Raw genomic sequence first — 24,048 nt, 5'->3', positions numbered from 1 at the left:
AGAGGGAACAGTTCGGCACCACTTACTTGTCTTTCAATTTTCACTACACGCGAAGCTAAACTAATTTTCGATGCATACACATCTTTTGATTTCGATCCTTGCTTGCCAAGAATTTGGTCTAACCTGCCGATGGGCAAAACGGTTGGCCGATTTGCGAGGTGGGAGGAGGGAGTAAAAGAAAATGCTGCATTAGATGTTGCGCTTTCTTTTCGAGTTCATTCGATGCACACCGACTGAGTGTGATAGTAGTAGTAGTGGTGGTGGTGGTGGTGATGGTAGTGGTGGTGCATCATTTCGACGAATGCAATTGAATGCATATGGTTAAGGGGTGTTTTAGATTGGTTTAGTCATCAATAAACACAACAAACAGTAGCACCGTAGTGAGACAACGAAATCACAACACGACACGAAAGGGTGCAACAACAAATTACCAGCTGGAAAAGCTCGTCTCCAATTCGAAAAGTGTTTGGTGACGTTTATAAAGCAAACCCTAGCGATAGCGATAAGGTTCGTGCTTCTGCAGCTCAATTTACATTCCGTCCGATTCGAAAAGCGAACACGTTTACATATTGTAAAAGGGAATCAATCGATTGAAATCAAGCCAAGTGCGACGAAACAGCGATTCAGCGCGTTCGAAAAGAGCACACACGAGCGATTGTCTTGGTAAAATGTTTTGAGCGAGGTTTTGGGAGTTGTTGGAGCACCCAGCAGCGCCATCACTGATGAGATGCACCAAAACGCTGAATAAAACATAACTGTCATTTATGACTGCACAGCGAGCAGCAGCAGCAGCAGCAGCAGCAGCAGCAGCAGCAACGGATGGTAGCCATTTCGTTTTCTTTGCTCCTGTGCTCATTTTCTATTCGTACCCCATGATTGATTTGGTGGAAATTTACTTTTATCACGAAAGCTTTTCGGTGCCTTTCTTGGCCAGTTTTACGCGAAATATGAAATAATTCTAGTTTCGCTGATTTGTTTTCTTTCGGGGGAAAAACAATTTCACACTGCAGTGAGTGAGTAGCGTGACAGCGTGATGCAGTAGAAAAAGTTTATCTACAGTCTTGCCTGTAAGACTGTTGGTTCTTTGTTTGCAACCTTTTGTGTTCGTGTTGTGTCCGTTTGCTACTTGTTTTTTTTTCACCCTAGGTTAAACGTTCGTATGTTTTTTATTTTGCTTCTTCTTCAAGAGGTTATTTACAAAAGAAAAAAAAGCAACAGCAGCGATATAACAGAACAAAAAGCCAGGATACACAAATTGAAAAAGCGAAGCAGATAAAGAGAATGCAGAAGCATTACAGCGCTATCGGAAATTATTTGACGCGATGCATTGTTATGGCGTCACGACTGAATGAGCAGGACAGGCAAACGCGAAGCGGCGCAAGTAAAACTGACGCCATAATTTTAGACAGCATGCATCAAATACACATACACATAAACACTACACACACACACACACACACACACACACACACACACACACACATTACACTAAATAATCATGCCAAAACAAAATGTGTCGATGCAAAAAGGTGAATTTGGTGGAAAGGAAAATTGATGAAAAGCCACTAAATTAAAGCCGAGGATATAGTTTATAACAAAATGAGCAATGATTAAAAACATTGCTTGCACAAACAAAGAACTGAGGGAAACTAAAGCAATCAAGAGCGTAAAGATAATAATTGCAAAAGTGAAAAAAATTTTTTGTTTCCTTGCTTAAAGCATGTGCTGTTTGCGCAACACGCAAATACTCGTTTTTGATTATGATTTTAGTTTTTATTTACAATAGATAACAGGAAGTTTTAATAATCATAAATGAGTTTTTTGCTTTTGTTTCCTTACTCTTACTCTGCTTCGTTTTGGAAAATTGCAATTTTCCCTACAAAAAGCCAAACTATTAAAAGCTATAATCATCCGGTACGATGACAACCATTAAAGTGTTTAACTACTTTCGTGAAAGCTCTTATTGCATATAATGTACGTCGGGTGTGTGCAGCTACCAGCGACATGACGGAACGAGTAATAGCTTCTAAACAACGTCAATCACAATAGAAATTTGTGTGACTCTAAATATATACTGAGAATGTTGAATGGGATCTAGTTTTTCATTACTTCCACGAGGTGAAGCTAAAACACGGAACGGGAAAAGGTTAAAGCTTTGCCATTTCCATCCCACTTTATGGTGCCGAGTGGGAAGGTTTTTCCCTTAGAACATTGCGCTACAAACAGAATCTAAACAGTGTTCGTGTTTTGTGTTTCCTGTACCACCTTCACCAAACGATAGAACATCGTCAAAATGAGTCAAAAACGGTATGATTAAAGTTGCGAAAATACCGTGTTTAAGCCAAGTTTAATTAAATCGCATTGCAGTGAAGCGATGAGTGATGCCGGAGTGATGAAGCTTTGGTTGTGAGTTGATAAAAGGTGGCCTAGTTTATTACTATGCTGAAAGAGTTGGCCCCCAAAGGCGTGTCATCCGATAGAAGTCCTTCACATTAAGTCTCAGGTCGACTAGAAGGAGCTCGCCCCGAAAAGCATGGTAGTAAGGTACGCGGTGCTGGTCACTGCTAGCAAAGCTAACAATAGTGTCCGACCACATCAAACAGGAACACATCTTGTGATGTTTTATCTCCGAAAGAGCGTACATTAATCCGATTAGATTCCGTTTTGTCACCGGCGGTTTGTTTGTCTAAGTGGCAAAACTTGTGTGGTAAAGTGCACCAACAGGCTGCCTTGTTCACGTATTGATTGTTTGTTTAGTAAAGTTATCCCATTCAAAAGTTGCGTACAGTTGTGCTAGGGTGTGCTGCTACAAAGAGATACAAACAAACCACACGTCGTCACACCGGACAATGGCTCTCCGTCAATCCAGTAGGGTAAATGACGGTGAGTACATCGGTAAGCCGAAACTTATCATGCGTGGGTAATGGTTCGTGTAATCACTAGCTGTTGCGGATGAATGGGAGGAAGCCACTCGACGGCGCTATGTGTGCGACAAGGAGTCAATAGTCTGTACTAATACTCGGTACTTGGTTGGAATTGCAAGGTGAACTTTCTACTCATACGGGAACATAAATGTTGCCTCAATCTAGTCTATGGGAAAACTACACAACAACATGCAACTGGAGGCTATTTGCAGACAGCAAGCAAGCAGAGAGTGGGGAGAGGGGAAATGGTTTGTTTTAAGTATTTTAGGACAGGATCAACGGAGCAGTGAATGGTTGGTTGCAAGTTAGCAGGATTAGACTTTCCACAATGAACAGTAGTAAACGAGAGTAAGAGAGATTAGGATTGGTGCTGGATTCCTGTGCAGAGAAACGAGTTCATGCTACTGGTATGCTATGAGACGTCTTTGCAACGTGGATTGTCATTGCAATCATTGAAACCAGATCGAAAAGGAAGCAGTAATTATGCTAGTTTTGCTTGCAAGAGTCCTAGTAGCAGTAGTTAGGGAATAGAAACTTCACCTTCCTATGTGCAATTTTTCCTATAAATTTCACATTAATGTTATGTCTTGAATTACAGATTCAAAATTTACTTTTAATATTTTCTGTAACGGTAACTTGGTATCTTTCAGAAGTAACAATAAAAATTTAAAACGCGGAAGCAATCAACAAGTGGATAGATAAGTGTTTGTCCTCACATATAGATGGCACCACTAGACTTAGTGTTCAATCTTCAAATGTTACGTGGAAAACATTAACAACTGTCATTGACTGTTTGTTGATTTGTATAAATTAACATTTGTATAAATTAACTCACTGTGTTGATTCAAAAAAAAAAAAACTAAAATTTGTATCAGATTTCAAAAGACTTCTTCTTGGCTTAACAACCTCGGAGGTCATGCCGGCCCCCGAATAGCTTATTAGACTTTGCTGATACCACGTGGCAGAACGATCTGAATGGGGTTACTACCCCGATTAATATCAAGAGACCAGGTTTAATACTTATCTACCCAACTGATGTGCATGACATTGTCAGATAATTTACCGTTTAAATTCTAATTATTCGCGATAAAAAAATCTACATCTAGATTGTTACATAGCTATCGTTTAGTAGCACCTTTAGCTACCGTTTATTAAGCCCTATTCCTACAAAGATTTTTATCAGTACGAGTTTCAACATTGGCTAATGTGAGTTTGACTCGTATACTCGAGTATATGGAAAAGTAAACTTAACGGTTTCCCTATTGCCGTTCTTTGACTACCAAAACGGCACGATATCAACTCGTATTGAGCAATCAGGGGAAGGATATTTGTTTGGTCGGGAAAAAGCCACACACTTTTCTTCGGAATATTTTATTTCCTACCTTTCTGATGGGGATTACTGATATACAATCTAAAAAACACTGGCAACCTCGGCTACTACTACTACTACCACTAGTAATACTAATCTTGCTGTTTTCTGTATTACAATTTCTTCGCTTCGATTAGAGTCGGGCCACACTGACGATTCAAACCGAAGAAAAAAAGGTTTCAGTTAGGGTCAAAAAGGTATAAAACTATGCGCACAGGCCAAAAGATGTTGATTTACTTGCAGAGCTGTCGCAAAAATCGTAACGAAGGTGTTTTTATGCTTTTGGGGACAGCACGACATGAGCGTTGAAGAAAATGGCAATTTACCAACGAAATCGGGTTCATAAAATTTGTGCGCCTGTTCCGACGTACACGGATGGGACATTTGAACGGTGTCGGGGGGTGTGTGCGTGTGGCCGTGTGGTTGTGGGTTTTTTCTGCTTTGTTTATTTACAGCGTGTTTGTGTGTGTGTGTGTGTGGAATGGGAAGGAGTAGCAGGAGCAGCGATTCGATTCCAAGTGATGATTGGCCCCATTCTGTATGGTTGTTTGTGTTTGTGTTTGAGGACCTGGAATATGGACGGATGCTAGACGTGTGGGTTGGATGGTTGGGTTTGGGGTTTTTGCTGTTATTGTTGTTGTTGCTGCTGTTCATTTACTTGTTTGCACTACGAGCTGTTTGTTTGATGATCTACTACTGAGGCACGGCTGCAACTATGGCTTAACATAATTTCTGATGGCTTGATTGTATATATGTACAAGTCGGCAAGGGTCGGCCAAACCATGGTGGAGAGGTCGTCCCTGCCCGTTCGATCAGCAGGTGCGAGAGCTTTTGCGAGCGCGGGCGGTCGCCTCCAACGCTTCTACGCCAACAACGCTAGTCGTGTTGCTTTTGCGATGAGAACGAACAATACTGCCACCGTTTGATCCGGCGGAAATAAACAAAACGACGCACAAAACTGTACAAACAACAGGGCGGAAAGTCCCAATCAACAAGTAGCGTAGCTTCAAACGTCATTGATGAATTTTTGCTGTTGATTATTTTTAAATAGATGCAATGTTTGCGCTTAGCGTGACCTTTTCAGGCGTATTTCATTTGCAACTTCGTTCTATATTTACCTGTTTCGATTTACAACACAAATATAGGGATTTTTTTATATGGCTATTGGGAACTATATAGTTTTGGTAAAAACACACGAAAAATAAAAATACATTTCACAATGATCACATCGAAAAGTAAACATCAAACATTGGTTTTATTCGGGGATGATTTTTTAAAAATTTTCTCTCCATTTATATCGCTGCCTAGCGGCATTTAATAGTTACAGTTTGGTTTGAGAAGGATTTAGTTGTAGATTTTTTGTTTAAATAAAAACAAATAAAATTTTCGATATGTACGACAAAAACGACAACCTGCGCTACACACCGCAAATGATTGATGAAACGGAAAGAAAAAATGAACAAATCAACGCTTTCCAAACAACAAAATCACATCAATGACATTCAAAACTATTTCCTTGAAGGTATTTGAATTTTGAGCAGAAAGAAAAAAACAATAGTACAACTTTTTTTTGTAATAAAGGAAGAAAACAACGAACCCAAAACAACGAAACAAACAAACGAACGAACGAGACGTACGTAAACACGTAATCGTAAGATCTATTCTAAAAAAAGGTATGGCTGAGCGATAAAAAAAGGAACACCGTATCTGGCGTAATTTGACAACGCAAAGCAAATGAGCATACACATTCAAACGCTGCTGATACGCAATAATATAAGGTACTGGGTTTAATATGCGTTCTTTTACATTTGATAAATAGCTTTTTTTTGGTGGAACAAACAGAGATACGGACGGTTGCAATTTTGTACAAAATATTATGAGTAAAAATAGGCTCAAAATGGGCCGGAAACACGCAACTTCCAAACAACGAAATATAGTACTGCATAAGGGCATAGCGTATTTTGTGGACATAGAGTTGGAATATAAATGAGCAAAAATATTGGTCGAATTGGGAAGCTGCTTAGCTAGGTTGTTTAAATTTTGATTTTTAAAATAAATAAATAAATAAACCAAAAATACATAATAACTAATAATAACGGAGAGGGATCTGTTTGAGAAGCAATACATTCACTTGTATTTAAAGAATAATAAAAGTCCTTGACAATTCATCACGGTTCATGGAGCAGAGAAGAAAATTCGAATGCATTGTAAAAGGACAAAAGGAAACAACATAAATACTGTACGAGAATCACACAAAGAGATGCTGAAAAAGTGGAAGACTATTGAGTTGAGCGTATTGGCAAAGTATTCTATCGTTAGCAAATCAATACTCTTATCGAGCGCGTTCCCCCGTTCATCATAACAGACTCGAACGGTGGCAGGCAATCGAGTTCGATGCAACTTTACCGAAAGAATGCATAATAAGAAAGCATGGCATCTTAGGCATGAAGTTTTGAAGCACTTCTATGAGAAGTTGAACATTTGGCAAGAGTACGATCCAGCATCGGCAGGATCGTAGCACAGCGAGAAAGGCAAAGGAAAAAGAAAATGAAATAAGATCTAGCAGCCATTGGATTCTCGTAGGAAGATCATCCTGAGAGCAGGAGATAGGAGATGAAGAATTATAGCGTAAGAGAGCGTAAGAATGAGATAAAGACAGTGCAAAATGGGAACTAGAAAGGAAAACTCAAAGAAAACAATGGTCCAGAACAACCGCCAAGAGAGAGCGAAAGAGAAAGACAGAGATACTGGTAATGAGAAAAGAAAGAAACTTAGGACAGAAAAAAAAATTGGAAGAAAACCGCAGAAATAAAAAAAAACTTGGCAAATACACGGAAAAAGAAGGGCATCAGTAAAAGAAATGAAGGAGCAACGGTATAGCAAATCGGAATAGAAAAGAGTAGTGGAGTAGTGCTCTCACCTAAACTGTAGGTTCCTGACGCGGGTCAGCAGATCCGCATGTCCCGAAGTGTACTGTTCCATTACATCTTTCACATCGTACGGTTTCTGTGCCTCGCGGAATTTTTTACGTGCCACGAAATACTTTAGCTAGTTTTTTGAAGGAAGCCACGAAAACACGGGCAATCGGGTAGGGGGGAATAACGGTGTGTATGTGTATGTGTGGTTGTGTGTGTGACATGGAGCAAGGACATATGTACGAGATATTGTCGGTATACACAATGGGGGAGAACATGTGCGTGTATTGGTTCATTTGTGGTATGTGTGTGTGTGTGTTTATGTGTGCATGCACACAAACAAGGATTGTGCGTGTGTCAGTATTGCAGTCGATATGGTAGGGGATACGGGGTTTCGGTTTAGTTGAAGTGAGCGGGACATTGCAAGCATTTGCCAGCCCAAAAGTATGCAATTTGTGTAACATTATGTTGTAGTATGTAAACAATTTAATTACAAATCGTACATGGTTTGTACATGGTTTCGTAAATTATTTTTAAAAGTGTTTGAAGAAGATTGAAACGAGTGGAACACATTTGACAGCGACAGCGTATTCGGTTTAGTACAAAACATAGGAGAGGCAAAACATAGTGAAAGAGAGTGTGTAAGTACGAGAGCGAGAGGGAGAGAAAGAGAGAATAGAAGAAAGAGAGTGTTATGAGTATCTAATATACCGTTACGATTACAGTTACAGTATTGATAGAGTGCAAGCACGGTGAATTAGTACAGTTGAATGACACAAGTCGACATAAGTCGATATACGATGTTTTTTACACGATATCAGAACCGTCTTAGGTGCATATACTCTATGAAACGGGTTTAATATTTAACAGATGGATACATTTAAATGATACGAGGAATAAAATTTATTCTTCGAGCATTCATATTTTATATTCATCTACGGACTTTCCTGCAAATATGAAGCTTTTCTATTGAGATTTTAGTGCGTTAAGTAACAAGTCCTAGGAATGTAAACTTGTCTTGCGATGAAGACCCATTGATATTGGATTGCTAACCCTCAGACCTCCATATAGATATAATTTCCAGAGAAACCAATTGGAAAACAAAACCCTCAACGATTTCCTTCTGACGTCAAAATTAACTCAAACTTTTTACATGGAGTTGCAGCAGCTCCAAGACAGCATGCAATGAACCCACTTCTCTATCCCACGAGACAAGACCAAAAATTTGGTTTGAGTACAATTTCAATCAAAAAGACAATCACTAACCGACATTCGGATAATCGGTCGGTTGTCTGCTCTTACTCCGGACTATATCACCCACAAAGACAATCCTGCCTTTCTTATGATGCCAATATATCAAACGTTCACCGAAAGACCAAGTTCGCCAGTTTGCTTGTGAAGTTTGGGGCAATTTGTATTTACAGCACTGTTTACGCTAGGGACAAGGACATCCGAACCTTCCGGCTAGTTAGCAAGTAATGAAAGTAATAAGCAAACGAACGTTCCGTCCGTAGGAGTCGAGATGTAGATGGCCGTTTCTTGTCTTGGGATGGAACATATCCTTCAAGATGGACGGAAGTGATTCAAATACACACACAGACACATACACGCAAACCAAGCAGAAACGACTTGTTCGCTCGCTTGTCCGGGTCTGTTGCGATGATTTACACGCTAACAGACAAATATTTGCTCGGTATAATTCCCTCTTTTTTACCCACACTCACTCGCTAACCTCGATCGGTGATTTGAGCTGCCCATGTTTTGCTGCCGGTGGGCGTTTTACCATACCCGGCCGGAAAAGCGATTCCACTTTCAGTGGTTTGTCTTTACACTCTGTTGGAAGCGCTTTAAAAGTTGTTCGGTGGTTGTTTTGTGTTTGTTGTGAAGCTTTTCTTTTCTCCCAACGGAAAAGCAGGAATGCTCCGACGGTGGCAAGCATGACTATTCGTGCCGAAGTTGGTCTTTGCATTCTGGTGCGAGTTGGAACGGAACGCGAAAGCGTTTCGTTGGGTGGGCGCGCTCTTGCGCTTCCTCGTATGGCGCTTCAACTAGTTGGTCAATAATTCAGCGATACTTCGGTCAACGGGGCATAGCAGCTTTTAAGTTTCATTTCCTGCTCGACGGGGTTAAACCGTGCGGCGGTAGAAAGAAGGCACGATTTTTCACATTTTATTTTACTCCCGCGCCAGCTTAGAAACAGGCGAACTAGCGAAAAAACACAAACACACACACATCCAGTGAGAGGCGGAAACGGAAGTAAATAAAAAAGGCACCAACGGTCATAGTAGTTGCGCCACCGTCGTCAGCGTAGTGGCAAATGGTGACCGGGTGCTTATTTGTTATGCGCATCAAAGTATCCGGTTCTGGAAGCTATGAATAATTTACCACCACCAGGAACCGCGTCCGGTTGCACGGTGGCGCTGCTGAAGCTAGCCAGTCCAATGTGGCTCCCAAAAGAGGTGGTGGAGCGCAGGGGAGAGAGATAGAGAGTGGATAAAGTTTTGCCAAGATTTTTGGAAGGAAACTGCACGGAAGTGGAGGATGATCCGAAGTTACCAGCGCTCTGTGTGTCGAACGGCAGAAGAATCTTTTTTCTGCAACCATCCTTCTGGTGAAGAGCACCAAGAGCAGTGGAGCACCATAAATGGTTATGAATCCGTGCATTTCCAACAATTTGGAAGCCCATCTGACTCCGGCTCGGGCTGTGTGTTTGTGGCGGTTAGATGCCACCATTTCCCACTGGAGCTTTGGGTTGAGAAATTAATTCAATTGTATGTTCGTTCGGCATCGGACAGTTTAAGGGTGGCCGAGGTGTGCCCTAAACCTTGTTTGCACTTTGCTTTGCACTACTTCCTGCAGGAGGGCGGATAATGGAAGTTTGTTTAATTTAAATGTGTCGAGCGGAATGGAAGATGGGTGGTTTAGTACAATTTGTACCTTGTTTTGGAGGTCGGTGTTGTAGTGGTATGTGTTGTGGGTGTTTAAATTGTTATTTACACTCCCCAAAGATTAATTCTTCCCGCAGAGTTGAGCCCTCTGTCCGGTGGTTTTTGGAAGTGCTGGCATGGCAAAGTTAGGAGGCTATAGGATGAACGTACTGAATATGATTTGCGGGTTGTTGATGGAGATAATCTGCGAGAAGTTTATCATCCTAATGGAACAAAACTATTAAAAATGAATTTCCTTTATGAATTTTTTTTTCGGTGGAAAACCAATGACCTGCAAATAGGATAAGAAGTTTTAAGGTTTTCCAACTTCACACATTCCTAGACCTGCTAAGCTGGAATATTTTACTGTACTGAGTAATATATATTTTGACCTAATGTAGTAAACCAGTTTGAAGAGCCTGATTTTTTAATAAAACAATTCTGTTCGATTATGTAACATAGTTTAGTGAATGATCAGTGACAAGATGTATGTGACTCTGGGAAGAAATGGACAACAAACATGTATGGAGAGAACGGTATGGGTATGTCTCAGTATGGGATTGATCGTTACACCGTACAGCGAGGCGTTTAGACAGTATGGTTTGGGTATTGCATGTGTTGAGCTGGACTTACAGTCGGTTGATGCTACTGCGAAGAGATAGAAATCAGTGACGATACAAAACACGCAACACACACAACGCATACATTCAAATAAATTAAATACACAGACAAACGTACACGCACACACTTAAAGAGTAACACGGTTTACAATAAGCGCAATCAAATAAAATCACATCGAGATAGCAGGACAGCGACAACAACATCCACAATATTGTATCGAGCAGCTAGTACACCTAGGTTGTGTAGGAACAGAACGTACAGCGTGTGAAAGTGGAGTGGATGGATGGTTGAATTTAAATAATCGATGCTATGACACATTGAATGCAGTGAATCAATTTTTATGATGCATGAACACATTGTTATGAGGATGGTAGCACGAACGAATTAAATTAAAATGTACACGGAATAAATCAAACTTCAACATTGAACAACAGACGAATCTCTGTGTTTACGATTTTTGATCCAATTTTGTGATGTTTTCACGACTTCGCACGAAATTCGAATTTCATCAACTTTAATTAGTGGTACAACCTTACATACGTGCTCGTTTGTTTGCCAGATACACAAGTTGTTGCAATGAGGCATCGGCAACAAAGAGGCAGAAAACTTGTCTGAATTGAGGTGAGTTTTTTTTTGTTTTCGTAATGCGACTATCAAGTTCAATCAAGTAGAGTGTGTTTTTTTACTGCTGCCTGAGAGGCTTCGCTTGCATTTGTAACACTCATTTTGCAAACAATTTTGCTTTACGGCTCGAGTCATTCGTATTCGTTAATTTAATTAACAGCAGCGCAGGCAAGTACAGCACAACAGTAGATTATACACGCCGAAATTGCCATGCAACGTGCCAATCTTTTCAAATTTTCATCCATTTTTACACGCATTTAGTGGCACTTTATCGTGGTTGATGTCTTTCTTTGTAAGCCACGATAATATCCGGCTGAATATGGTTTGCTTTACGAGGTCAAATCCATCGCCCGTTTTTCGGGGCTTCGGTTTTACGGCCGTTTGCAATCAGAAAAGGGATCCGTGCACCATTTTTCACAATTGTAAAGCAAATGCGTAAATCCCACGAATCGAACATAAGCGCAACCGAACCACGACAGCACGAGCGTAAAGATTAAACACCATAAAAGTGTAAGCAGTTTTCACACCGCACCGATGACCAGTTTGGATTTGTGGGATCAATTTATCGTTTTATGTTCGATTGGGCGTGTAGTTTGGTGGCCACAAGACGTGTGTGACTTTTTTTTATTATCAACCAAATGGTCATCGAAGCGTGAGATTTAGTGTGCTGGATTTTGTATTTTATGTATTGTTGGGGTCGTTTGCTGTGGTTGTGTCGTAGCTGAATAAAATGAAGGTTTTTTCAGTATAAAATAACCAAAATCGAGAAAGGATATATCATTGCAACGATTAAACCATGCAGAAAAAAATATTTAAGGTAAATAAAACAAGACAAACACATCGTACAAACAAGAGATAAGATTAAAGTTAGCAAAACATTATATCAACAAATAAAGTCAGAAAAATATCTGTTAAAATATGTTATATGTTTCTACACCCTTAATTGCTACGGAATAATTTTTTTACAGCGCGTACATTACGTGACTGCTCTAACCATATGAATTTGGCAAACTCACGATGAGCATATTTAATCTTGCAAGGATTTTTTTTTTGTTGGTTTGGGCAAGAAACCACACCATTTATATTCCATTAAATTATATTCCACTCATGCAAAAAAGCTCGCCAGAAACCAAATCGGCAACGGTATCGTCAGTTCAGGGACATGTATGGGTGTTATGAATAAATTTACACCATAAACGCACCTTTTTCCAGCCATTTTGACCTCGAGCTCGACTGTGCTGCGAGCGATGAGTTGCGCAGTACATTGAGTTTTTTTTTGCATGGGCAAAAAGTAGCTGGCAAACTAAAGCCTTGGTACATGGGTATGTAATTTTTCCGAGAATTATGTTACTTCTTCCACGAAGCAACGAGGCAAACAATATGTCCAACAAAATTACAATTCAAATATTTAAAAGCAAGCGGCACCATGCGTTTCCATTTTTTTTTTCATCCCACAGAAAGACCGGGCGTCTCCATCACATCGATGAAGTAAGACACCAGGCGTCTCCATGTTAAAAGATAAAAATTATTGCTTTAAAAAAATATGAAAACATTCTATTTTTATAAACTATGATAACATGAAATTGGTGAAGTTTGGTTTTTATGAGTTTAAAAAATGCTTAGCATATTTTTCTTACAGTCTTATCCCTGAATATTTCAACGCGTTAAAATAATTTAAGTAGAAATACGGCCAGACCGTCCTTCAAGAGATATAAAAAATTCTTCAAGCCAAACCGAGTATTCCTAGGCAATTTCGCAACCATTAAAGCTCGTTAAAGAAATCAGATACGATGATACGTGGAAATGAGTGGGCTTGAGCGTACACTGAAGAGAAGGCTAAAAGCTACAAAACGAATCCCGGACCAAAAAATACGTATCCACAACACACTGAAAGCATAAGAAGTGCGCTAAGAGTTTTGCGTAAAGAGTAATAAAGAGCACGTAAGAAAAACAAGAAACTTAACGCAAAGCACTTCCCCGTTCATGATCGGATTGTGGCCGAATCGGTACTGTCTTTTTTTTTTTTTTTGGTTCCCAGCCGCACGGGCACTGTTTTGGCAGACAGCCATAAAATTGGTTGATTGAATTACATTCTCCCCAGGAGAGCGAGCGAACATTTCGGCACATTTTTTCAATGAAAAACGCCTTGGAGAAAGTACTGCCCGGCGGTGTTTGGTTGGTTTATGACTTTGTTTCGCCGGTTTTTATGGTTTAAAATGTAACACCGAAAGGAAAAAGAAAAAAAAGAGATTTCCCAGTTGATGATGAAAGCAGAGCAGCACCGAGCAATGGGCGTGGAAAATTGGAAATCTGTTTGTTACGGTTTCCACCTAATAGCTTCGCACGCCGATACAATTGGAATCGAATTGAATTGATTTAATTATTGGCTGAATAAATTCCATCACCGTGCAACCGCGTGGCCCATAAATCGCTTTCTATCGTCTTTCAACAAAACCGCACAATGAGGTAAATCACGGTTTGGAATGTTTACCAAAGCGGTGCTAGGGGGTGCAGTAGACAGGGGGTTTTGTTTTTCAATGCTAAATATTTTAAGAGTGATTTAAGTACCAGCCATGTACAGTGCTTTGAGGCTATAATTCAAAAACACCACATAGATAACACATTTTTAACAACCAACGTTAATTGATGTACGTTCCAGCTGATTAGCTTTAAAGAGCGATTAATGTTGTGGAGGGTTAAATGGAAAAACAAACTCCAACACACACAACCCTAACAGCAGCAGCTCTCATTAACCCTTTTAACCCGATCCATCGAGCAGACGAGGGAGCCGTAGAATCGGAGATCAAATGAATGAATGATGGACAATTTGCCGGTCGAACGGTAAAGTTGCCTGTCGTGTTTTATGTCAGCGATCATAAAATGTACAACATAAACGAAACAGCTGTACGATAAGGTGACAGAAGTGTGCCGTTAATACTGTCGCCTTGTCTTTAAAAAACCCACCCCAGCTTATGGCGTACCACTCTGACCGACATCGTATATACCGTTTAATGGTTTCAAATCTGCCTTTATGGCTTCACTTTGATGGTTCGTACAACGTTTAAGGTTGGGCGATAATGGGCCACACACAAAATGGACTGTTTCTTTTCCCTTTTCCTGCTGAGCGGGTAACTGAGAGGGAAAAACTTCCACCAGCATCACTCACATTTGTTCGTTCGTTGAGACATTTCAAAGCCAAGTTCAAGATGCGTGATCGGGATACTTTCAGTTTAAGCTTAATCGTTCTGCTCGACTTTATCTTTCTCGCCATTAAATTCACCAATATCTCACCAACGATGTGAGGTGCTCAGCAGTACGATACAGAAAGCTACCGATGCCGTCGCAGTGCCTCGTCGGTCGTCCGTTGTAGGTTGGTCCCGTGTGCAATTTTGCGCTGGAAAGGATATCATCCTAGCGGAAAATGAATCCAATTTCATGCGACAGTCACTACCGTTGGCATGCGTTTTTTTTCACCGAGTCAGCGCGAACTTCATACGAAAAGGCTGCTAAATGTCGTTACGGATAGTAGTTGATTATTGCAGAACATAAAGCCACCTGCGTACGGTCCCTTTTCTTCTCGACATATCTGTGGCCATGCGTTACCAGCACCCACAGCTATCCCTTTGCTATTTAACCTTTATTTTTTGCATGTTATTACCAGCGGGATGGGATTGTTCATGGTTTAAGCCTGTCATATCTTGTACCTTCGTGAAAGGATTGCGGTGACACAGCTCGTCACCTGGCTGACCTTAAGCTCGACGCTCGACGCTGGTCGTGATCCCTTGTGTCCTTGAAGGGGTAGCGTATTGTGTAGACGAGTGTTGAATGTCCACGTCAACGATGTCAACTTTCATCATTGCATCTTTCTACATGCCACCCCAAGAAAAAAAATACTCAAAAAGGACATTCACATTTTTTTCCAAAGACTCTGTTAAAGAGCTTTCGGTTTTTTGTAGAGCAAAACAAAAAATGACAAACAGCTAAGAACTCATCCTGCCCTTCCCGGGGAAGGGATTTTGAATCAAAACGTGTTTTGGGAGGGAGTAATTTTCCACCCTCCGGATGATACCCAATTTCCACGTGATTTATACCGTCACCGGACGAAACGCTCGGCCCTGGGTATGATGTTGCTTTGAAGATTTACATCCCATAGCGCTACTTCATTATCGTGGCGTGTGGAGCGTACTAAGCAAAATAAGCAAAACGAAGGCACATAAAAGCCAACGTGTCGGTGCCTTTCCCGTGCGTTTTAAGACCACGTTTGAGTGCGATCTAGCCGACGCGAATAAATGATTCTCGGCATTCGGTGACTGCTGACGAGCCTGTGCGTGAGCAGAAAAGGTAAAAACGTCTTGTTTCTCCCCATCTTGGCGCCAGTAGAACACACAAAATGGGAAAGGTAAAGAAATTCCATTAATATCAGCCTAGCGGTTAGGTTCCTGCTCTTGTCGATCCACTGCGAGTTAAGATAGGGATCAGCTTACAGCATTTTAAAGCTTGTCGGCAAACGCTTCGTAGGGGCTCATTTTATGCTTTAAAAGCTAATTTTAATAGCAGCACATCTTGTGCGGGGGATGGTATAAATGCAGTAATGGAAGGACTTTTTAGAGGTTGTAATTTGTATTGCCAGTGGTAATTAAAATCAATCACATTACGTAGCATCTTTAATGCAAAAACGTGAACATCGAAACTCGGAAACGTCCTTCAATGAGCGGTAAAATAAGAAAAAATCCTGCTAATTAAACTTTGTACAAAAATTAAACTGGTTTCCGGCAAGCTTTTAATAAAGGATTCAAGTTCTGTACTTTTGAATCGTCTGTATGAAAACTGTTGAATTTTAATTTAAAAATTTACAATATCTGATTTAATCACGTGTGACTGATGAGTCTTGGAAAAATAAATTGAACATAATTAAATATAATTATTGATTGTTCAATATTAAGCGTTGTTTATTGGAGTGCACTTAAATGTTTCAACAAAATTGTGTAAAATATTCCTTGAATGGCAACCACTGAGATTGTTTTTTGTCATGAAAATCTCGACGTGGAAATATCTATTGTTTGAAATTTTTCTATCGATAGCCGAATTTATATAGCCATAATCCTAAAGGTAGCTCTTATCAGTTGGTTTGAGACTTGTATTTGATACACTACGTGAACCTTCTAGGCTTGACAGCGAATTATCAGCGAACGATAACCTTTGATAACCTACAAACGAGCTTCAGACACAAAACAGCTCTCCAGCGTTAAACAAATGATACAGACATCCCCATCAGTTTCCCCTCTTCACAACGAATTCTCCAAAATCCTGTATTCTGACAGAAAATCGTTTGCCCGTCGGACATTATTTGGACATAAATTTGACAGATCTGTTGCCGTTGTCTAGCCTCGCTCTCCCATGATTCGAGCAGTCGGGCGTTCTTCTGTTTTGGCTCACGATTGTCTTTAAACATCCAATCAGAGTAACGCGTGAAAATGGAATTAAATTGCCCTTCCTTTCCCACTTTTGTATCACGTCTCAGCACGAAGCGATGTTTTGTTTTCCAGTCAAAAATGTCATTTAAAAGTTTTTTCTTCTTCACCAACGGTTCTTCGTTGCCTTCTTGGGCTGTTTTATGTTATTGATGGATTTCGTTTTCGTTGGTAAAATTTATTGTATCATATTTTTCTAGCGAACGAAACATGCTCACTGCGAATGGACGACAGGACGTTGGTTGGAAGTCCCTTGGTGCCCTATTATTATGGAGGGTTTTTTTTGGTTTGGTTCTGTTCCACCGACGGTATGTCATCTGGTTGACCGTTTGATTGGATTTGTTTGTCCGATTTGCATAGGTTACACCGTCAGACGATGTAAGCTTTCAGGAATAATGAAAAAAGGAAAAAAAATGACAAAAAAACGAACCACTCGGTCGTACCGAACCTTTGAGGCTTTAGTGAGCCCCGACAAACACAACTAGATACAGCTCCAAAATAACGTCAAACGATCCTTTCTACGGTGTTAATGGTAATGTGGACAAGCATAATAGTTTCAACAAACAACTAAACAACCGAGTTCATAATCACTGAGGTCACGCCGAGACTATTGTCCTGAGGTATATCCCATGCGTCGTGTAAACTTTGTCTTGGGCTCCATAAGGTCAACGGTGTTTTTTTGTGCATCCTTTGCTCAATGGCCGAGGACGAAACATACGCGAACCGACGAATGCTAATGGCATTCCAATAACCGGTCTCGGTCGTTTAATGTGTCTCCAATCACCCGTGCAACGATGTCCTTCCGGAGATTCTTGCCCGTTCGGGCGAACTAAACAGCCATTAAGGTGCTTTCTTAAACAACCCCTGGCTTGGTTAGCCCGGCGACCATTCGATACCTCATTACCGTGCTGGATGCTTTCCCGGAGCAAGACGCCGTTAAAGTTTCCCAGTCGTACGATAGTACCATCCGTAGCTCGCAACTAGTTCCGTTGCGTCTAGACGAGCGAGCACTGAAAGATGAACAACCTCCAAGTGTGCCTTTTAAAGCGACAAGTCGAATCGAAGAACCGGCTCACCATTCGCTTTCACTCAAACGAACAAATCGTCCAACGAACGACTAAGGTCGCCAAATATGGATGGCTATTCCTGGTGAAAGGTGTCGTAAAAAGGCGAGAAGCAAATTTGCACTCATAAACTTTTAGCCATTTCACCGAAATTGCGGACACGTTTAGCGAGACCGATAAATGGTTCTGGTGGCAAGCCGGTCCACCGATCGTCACCTATGGCAGCAGTGAACATGGCTGGAGTGGGCTAGCAGATTGTTTTTGTCTTGCTACGCGGAAATGTGTGTTGTGAGCCGCCATCGTCACACGCCATGCAAGCGGCAGTCTAATAGACTGTCAGTGACGTTGTATGGACACGTTGTACATAGAGAAGGTGTATAAAAGAATCATAAAATTTGTAAAAAGAACTCATTTTATGGCAAATGGCCAATGGTAGGCAGCGTGAGGGTTTTAAGTTGTGTTAATACGGAGAGAACCGAGCGATCTGTCAACAGGCGGCGGTCTAAGTTTAGACCATAGGGGCGTAAAATTTGTTCGTAAACATCGATATTATCACACTTTTTGGATAAAAAATCGTAAACATTACACAGTAAGTAGAATGAATGTTTGGAACAATGGTAGGGAAAAACACAGAAATTATGTTGAAAATAGAAATCATTATTAAACTAAACAACACATTATCAAGTGCATAACAAATAAAATAAATACATCAAAATTAAACCAAAAACACACACAGATTAACTATAAAAATAAAAGGAAACAAAAAATATAAACTAACAAAAGTGGACAAAAGGAAAAAAAACCTTACTTTGGAAAAAAAACATACACATCCTACTGACGAAATAAACACACACAGAAAAAGACACACGTGGGACACGTACTAAATGGTATATTATGTTGCTTTAAAGTAAACAGTGATACAAGTGAGTGTGAATCATTCTGCTGTGTTATAGTGTTCATACTGATCATTGAGGAAAAATCAAGACCAAAACACAAAACAGAGTGTAAGGAACGAGAAGAAAGAGAGGGAAAGAGCGAGTCACTGGGTGTAAAGTACGTTAAAAACCAAGGCAAAAAGGTGTGTAAAGGTGTGTTAAGAGTAGATTAGATGTGAGCGGGAATATTGTCGGATGCTATGAAACGGCTCGTGGTTGTAGTAGGAAGTAGTACATTGGGGACATGAGTATACAAGTAACCACTAAACCACACGTGAGTACATTAGTAGAACACACGTGGGCCATAAACGAGCAGAAAGAGAGTGTATGTGTGTGAGTGTGTATTATCGAAAGCTTTAGTTTGATGTGATGGAACTCATAAGTTAGTTAGGGTACATACGCTGTGGAGAAGAGGTGGGCAATCACTTATATACTATTGGATGGTTTTATAAGTATAATAAGTAACCCGTTTTTGTTTTAGTTTGTATTTAGAGATTTCTAAGAGAAAAACACATTTCATTTGTTCGTGGTATAATGTTAGCTTACACACAACCAAAAACATAACAAACTACTACCAGTTACCAATTAAGAGCAAAAAAAAGGTGGGGGGGGGGGGGAGAGGGGAATAACATGGGAGCGATGGGTGTGAGAGCAGTGAACGAGGCTCGAAAGTTTGGAAGTATGTTAGTGGAGGTTCAAAACGGTGAAGCATTTTAATTCGCATTATGTTTGTGGACATTGTGATGGCTGTACCTAGTTTGAACGTTTTTCACGCGGCCAAGCAGGTCGACATGTCCGGCGGCGTACTGCTCCATGACGTCTTTCACATCGTACGGTTTTAAGGCCTCTTTAAACTTGCGGCGCGCTACAAAATACTTCATCTGCAATGGGGTTGACGAGATGGTGGTGGTGGTGTGTTTTGTTTTTTTTTTTTTGCAATTTTCGATCGTTTGCAAAAAGGAAAACGAAGAGCGTAAGGTAAGTATGGGTTATTGGTGATCAAAAATATAAAAAAAAAAAACGTCGATTGCATAGTGAACGCAGGGCGTAATCGGCGGATCCTCTTCTGTACTGCTGCGTTCGGTGTAACGGATCTCGTTTTGCGTTCACAAATTAAATTATGACAATACCTGGAGGAGTTTATCATCCTTTTGATCTGGATGCATGTGAGGCATGTATTGGAAAGGGCTTTTCATATACCCTTCAGCGTTATGAAATGCAATAAAAGTCTACCATCCAATCGGAAGCCATGCCATACACTGTTCTGGGTATGATAGCTATTTGAAATTGAATTATGCCGATAGAATTAAGGCCCCATTTTACCGACGCCTCCCGTGGTCAACTATGGCCTGTAAATCCCTCAGGCACTTATATCCATCCCGAGCAAATCGAGAGTCAGTGAAACGTACAGGTGCATAAATTAATCGAACTCCCAAATTTCCCACGAACTCGATCAATATGAATATTCCCCCGCTTCATTCACTGCTAGAATAGTGCCTGCAAAGGTTGTACATCCGGTGCAAGAATGGGTGGATCAGATATTCGGAGCGATATGGACTTACCTTTCGGATGAAACGGATGGCCCCCTTGTGCTGATTCGTTAGCTGTACACATCTCGGTTCCTCATCTTCGTCTGCACACACAAACACCAGCGCAATAAGCATTCCGGCCAGCAGCGCATCACACCGTCAGGAGCGTCGGTAGTAACCGGTGTCAGCAAGTTTTCCACGGCGAAACGAACACGGTGGAACATTTTTATTATTGAGAAGATGTTTTGTTTTTGTTATCAGGTGTCCGACCGCCGTGTTGTTGGTTCGTTTCGGATTTGGCAAGCAGATTAAAATTAATTTTGAACAAACAGAGCCATTGCCAAAATTTTACCCGCGTTTACCAAAACCGGCGCAGCGCGTAACCGTGTGTATTATGGCGAGCAGATTACGGCGCAGGATGGTTTTGGGCGAGAGGGGTTTGTAATTTTTTTTTTTTTGTTTGGCATTCGCGAGCATGTTTTGTTTTCGAACAGATTCGTTCGTTCAAAAATGAAAGTGAGGGGAAGAAGAAGAAGAAAGTAAAATCGTAATTAGAAATTGAGTTATGGAAAGCTGAATCCTTACAAGGTACGTGTCTAATGCTAGTGTCTAATTTATTGCTTTACAAGAAAAGGGAGGATACAAAATTGGTATGCGGGCGGTGAGAACATTTTTCGCCTCATTTACTGAGATTCTTGGAAGAAAAGCGAATGTTTTTTGTTTGTTTCGGGGTGTTGCTTTTCGCTTTGGCGTGAAAACTTAATAGCCTATTCCTGGTGCGCTGTACATATTTACAGATGGCGTTACGGGGAACACGAGCATGACGGGACACTCGAAGTACGGTAATTTACAGAATTTTTTGTAAATATTTATGGAGTGCTAAGGACCTAGATAAATGTGTTTTGAGCTTCTTTAGTAAGTTTTTTGAGTGGGTAAATACCTTCCCACTTATCATTTCGCAATAAATCGTGACATTAGTATGACGCTTAATACATGACAGCTGTCAACGATTTGACGCTTCATATTTTATGACTGATAGCGACCTCTTTTGGCTAAAAACGACCCGTACAGACGACTACCATTTGATAGTAATTTTTTTGTGCAATCTCCTGCTTGCGCGTTTGCACTCGATGCACTCCTTGTTACAAAAGGCTCCATTTACCGGTGCCGGCTACAGTTAGTGTCAATTCTCGAAATTAACTCGACAATCACCGAAGCCTTAAGGTTGTGGAAGCACGATTGAATTGCCTTTGTCATGCGACGATAAAACGATACCTATGTAAGAAATACAAGCGAAGAAGCAACGTTTATAGCAATCCGGACTCAAGCAAACGGATTCGAAACACATAACGCCACGGCCGAAAAGCGCTACCAGGGCGATACGTCCCAGCGGCACTGTCGTGCCCTGGCACGGATTGCAATAAAATCAATGTGAATGTGTCTTTTAATTGAATTCTTGATCGCATTCGGTTGAACCGTGGTGCGAAAGCTCTGGCATAATTTCGCTTCTTCGCAAACTGTGCTTGGTGCTACCAGGTACAAGACTTTCCAGCGCAACAAAACTCTATCTCGGCGACTAATTTGTGTCTCCGATGGGATGTACACTGTCAAGCGAACAAATTCTATTGCAGCCAGTTAGAGGTAGCGTCCATGGAATATAGGAGAGGGTTAGGGAAAGACATTTTCCCGCAGTTTGGGGGCTTAACACCCTTAAGTACTGCACAAAAGTTTACCTTTAGCTAAAATTTCCATTTAAACATAAAAAAAAACATGCACTTTTCTTTCGCTTCACTCAGGAGGGATGGTTTTCTCGTCATTCTTTGTTCAATTTGATATTTTGCACAAAACGTTCTCACCCTCCACACGCTATTACGTTTTGCACTGCTTTTAATATTCTGTACTGCTAAAAGGTTCGGTTGTTTGTTGCTTTTTTGGTAACCATACTGTAGGCACACAATTTTTTTTTTTTAGTGGGAAAAAGGTTCAGCTTAGTAGTTTTGAATAGTAGTGAGTACAAAAACGTGATATCGGCTATTCGTATCGGGTATTCAATATTCACACGGTGAGTTTTGCGGCTAACGGTGGGTATTTAAATGTTTTGTAAAGTAACATGTCACTGCCGTTAAAGGAAGATAGTATATTAGGGTTTGCTAGTTTGTAGGTAAGAGTAAATGTATGTGTGTTTATGTGATTATGATTTTTGAGTATTTTACTTAAAATTTTGAGTAGTAATATTCAGCTCCAAAATAAGTGAGTCTGGTGAGTTTTTGGTTGCTTACATCGGTTGCTCAAATGGAAGGCTCTTTTTGTTATCTTACACTATCACTAGTTTAGTTGTATTTTTTGTTCAAACACATTTGCAAACATTGTACAACTAACCGAATGTAAGTTTTGGTTGTTTTGGTGAGTGTGAACTATGAACACATCAGCAGATAGCAGCTCTATCGATGTTTGGTGAATGGAATGTGTATGCGCGTGTGTTTAAAGGGATGGTTGTGGTGTTGTCCACGTTGTGTGGAGGCATTGGTATTGTTGTGATGTGAAAGTTTGACTACACAGCTACCAAACACAAACATGACACATTTTCTGCAGCAGTGTAACAACAATAGTAGCAAACAGCAGCAGTAGCAGCAGCAGACAGCGTTGAAGAGTAGTAGTACACAGTACACAGAAGACAGTTAAAGCGAACAAACACACGCACACATATAGTTGCAAAAATAGTGTTAGAAATAAGAAAAAAAAAAAGAGAATAAGAGCAGACAGGTTCACAGCGCCACAGAACGACAAACAACACAAGTGATAGCGATAGTGGCAAAAGCACTAAGTACAGCACACTCTCGAAGAACGCACACTTTCTTTAACAGTTTTGCAACATTATCTTGTTTTTTATATGTACTCTAATTTAATACTTTTCTCTGTGCATGCAACGATCGCGACGGTGAACAAACAAAAGGCCCTTTTACGGGTGGGGTCTCCCGTGGGATACCTTCACCACACGTACCCACTACTAGGAACGATTTGTTTGCGCATCCGCGCGTAATCAGGTTGGGAAGTTCAAGCACCACAACATAATTGAGTGTGCAGAAAGAAGGCTGCTGGGTGTATGGGGGGGGGGGGGGGGGAGGACGCGCCGTATGTACAAATGTTATCTTGATTGTTTGTTGTTGTTTTCACGATTCCCTTACACACGTAACATGCAACATGATAAAGGGTGGAGTAGGGGACGTGTGACGACGAGCAACGAGTAGTGTTGGTGTTATAATAAAAATTAGAAAAGTTCACAGAATTGCACATAATCACGCACATAAACAGGCGTACGGATGAGTTTAGTCTAGTTCGAACAAAGAAACGCTCGAGACGAAGGACAAGAAAATGAGAATATCGACACACAAATTGGTGCGAGCGCCAGAACAATGAAACTTGTGTCATGAAACGGAAGTTGAGGTTTTAGTTGCTCTAAAGCAAGTTTAGGGATTTATGTTGAAAATTTCATTTTTTTATTCCTAGATCTTTGCATCGAGAAAACAAGCAGACACCACAGCAAAGATAGTTGAGGACTCGAGCTTTAAAAAAATCCAATCATCCAGATGTAAGAACCGAAAGCAGTCGAACAACGCTTCCGGACGCTGAGTGAGAAACAGGGACGAATAAAAATAACTGCCAAGCACG

The 24,048-nt window shown here is 40.7% G+C and overlaps 2 protein-coding genes across 7 annotated transcripts in view; both read right to left on the bottom strand.

Annotated features, from left to right (window-relative positions):
- LOC126561449 (potassium voltage-gated channel subfamily KQT member 1-like) overlaps positions 1–24,048 on the bottom strand; it is a 174,622-nt gene that overhangs the window by 18,491 nt on the left and 132,083 nt on the right. For all 6 annotated transcript variants that reach the window (XM_050217597.1, XM_050217599.1, XM_050217598.1 and 3 more), the window contains 3 exons: positions 20,413–20,483; positions 19,604–19,731; positions 27–123 (listed from right to left, as the gene is read on the bottom strand). In XM_050217597.1, the coding sequence (XP_050073554.1) occupies positions 27–123; positions 19,604–19,731; positions 20,413–20,483 (296 nt within the window). The remainder of the gene's footprint in view (positions 1–26; positions 124–19,603; positions 19,732–20,412; positions 20,484–24,048) is intronic.
- LOC126563183 (uncharacterized) overlaps positions 1–24,048 on the bottom strand; it is a 385,303-nt gene that overhangs the window by 239,530 nt on the left and 121,725 nt on the right. The gene's annotated exons all lie outside the window — the stretch shown is intronic.

The sequence above is a fragment of the Anopheles maculipalpis genome, chromosome 3RL, assembly GCF_943734695.1.
Source record: "Anopheles maculipalpis chromosome 3RL, idAnoMacuDA_375_x, whole genome shotgun sequence".
Classification (NCBI taxonomy): Eukaryota; Metazoa; Arthropoda; class Insecta; order Diptera; family Culicidae; genus Anopheles; species Anopheles maculipalpis.
The sequence above is the reverse complement of the archived record's forward strand: the minus strand, read 5'-3'. Positions and strand labels throughout refer to the sequence as shown.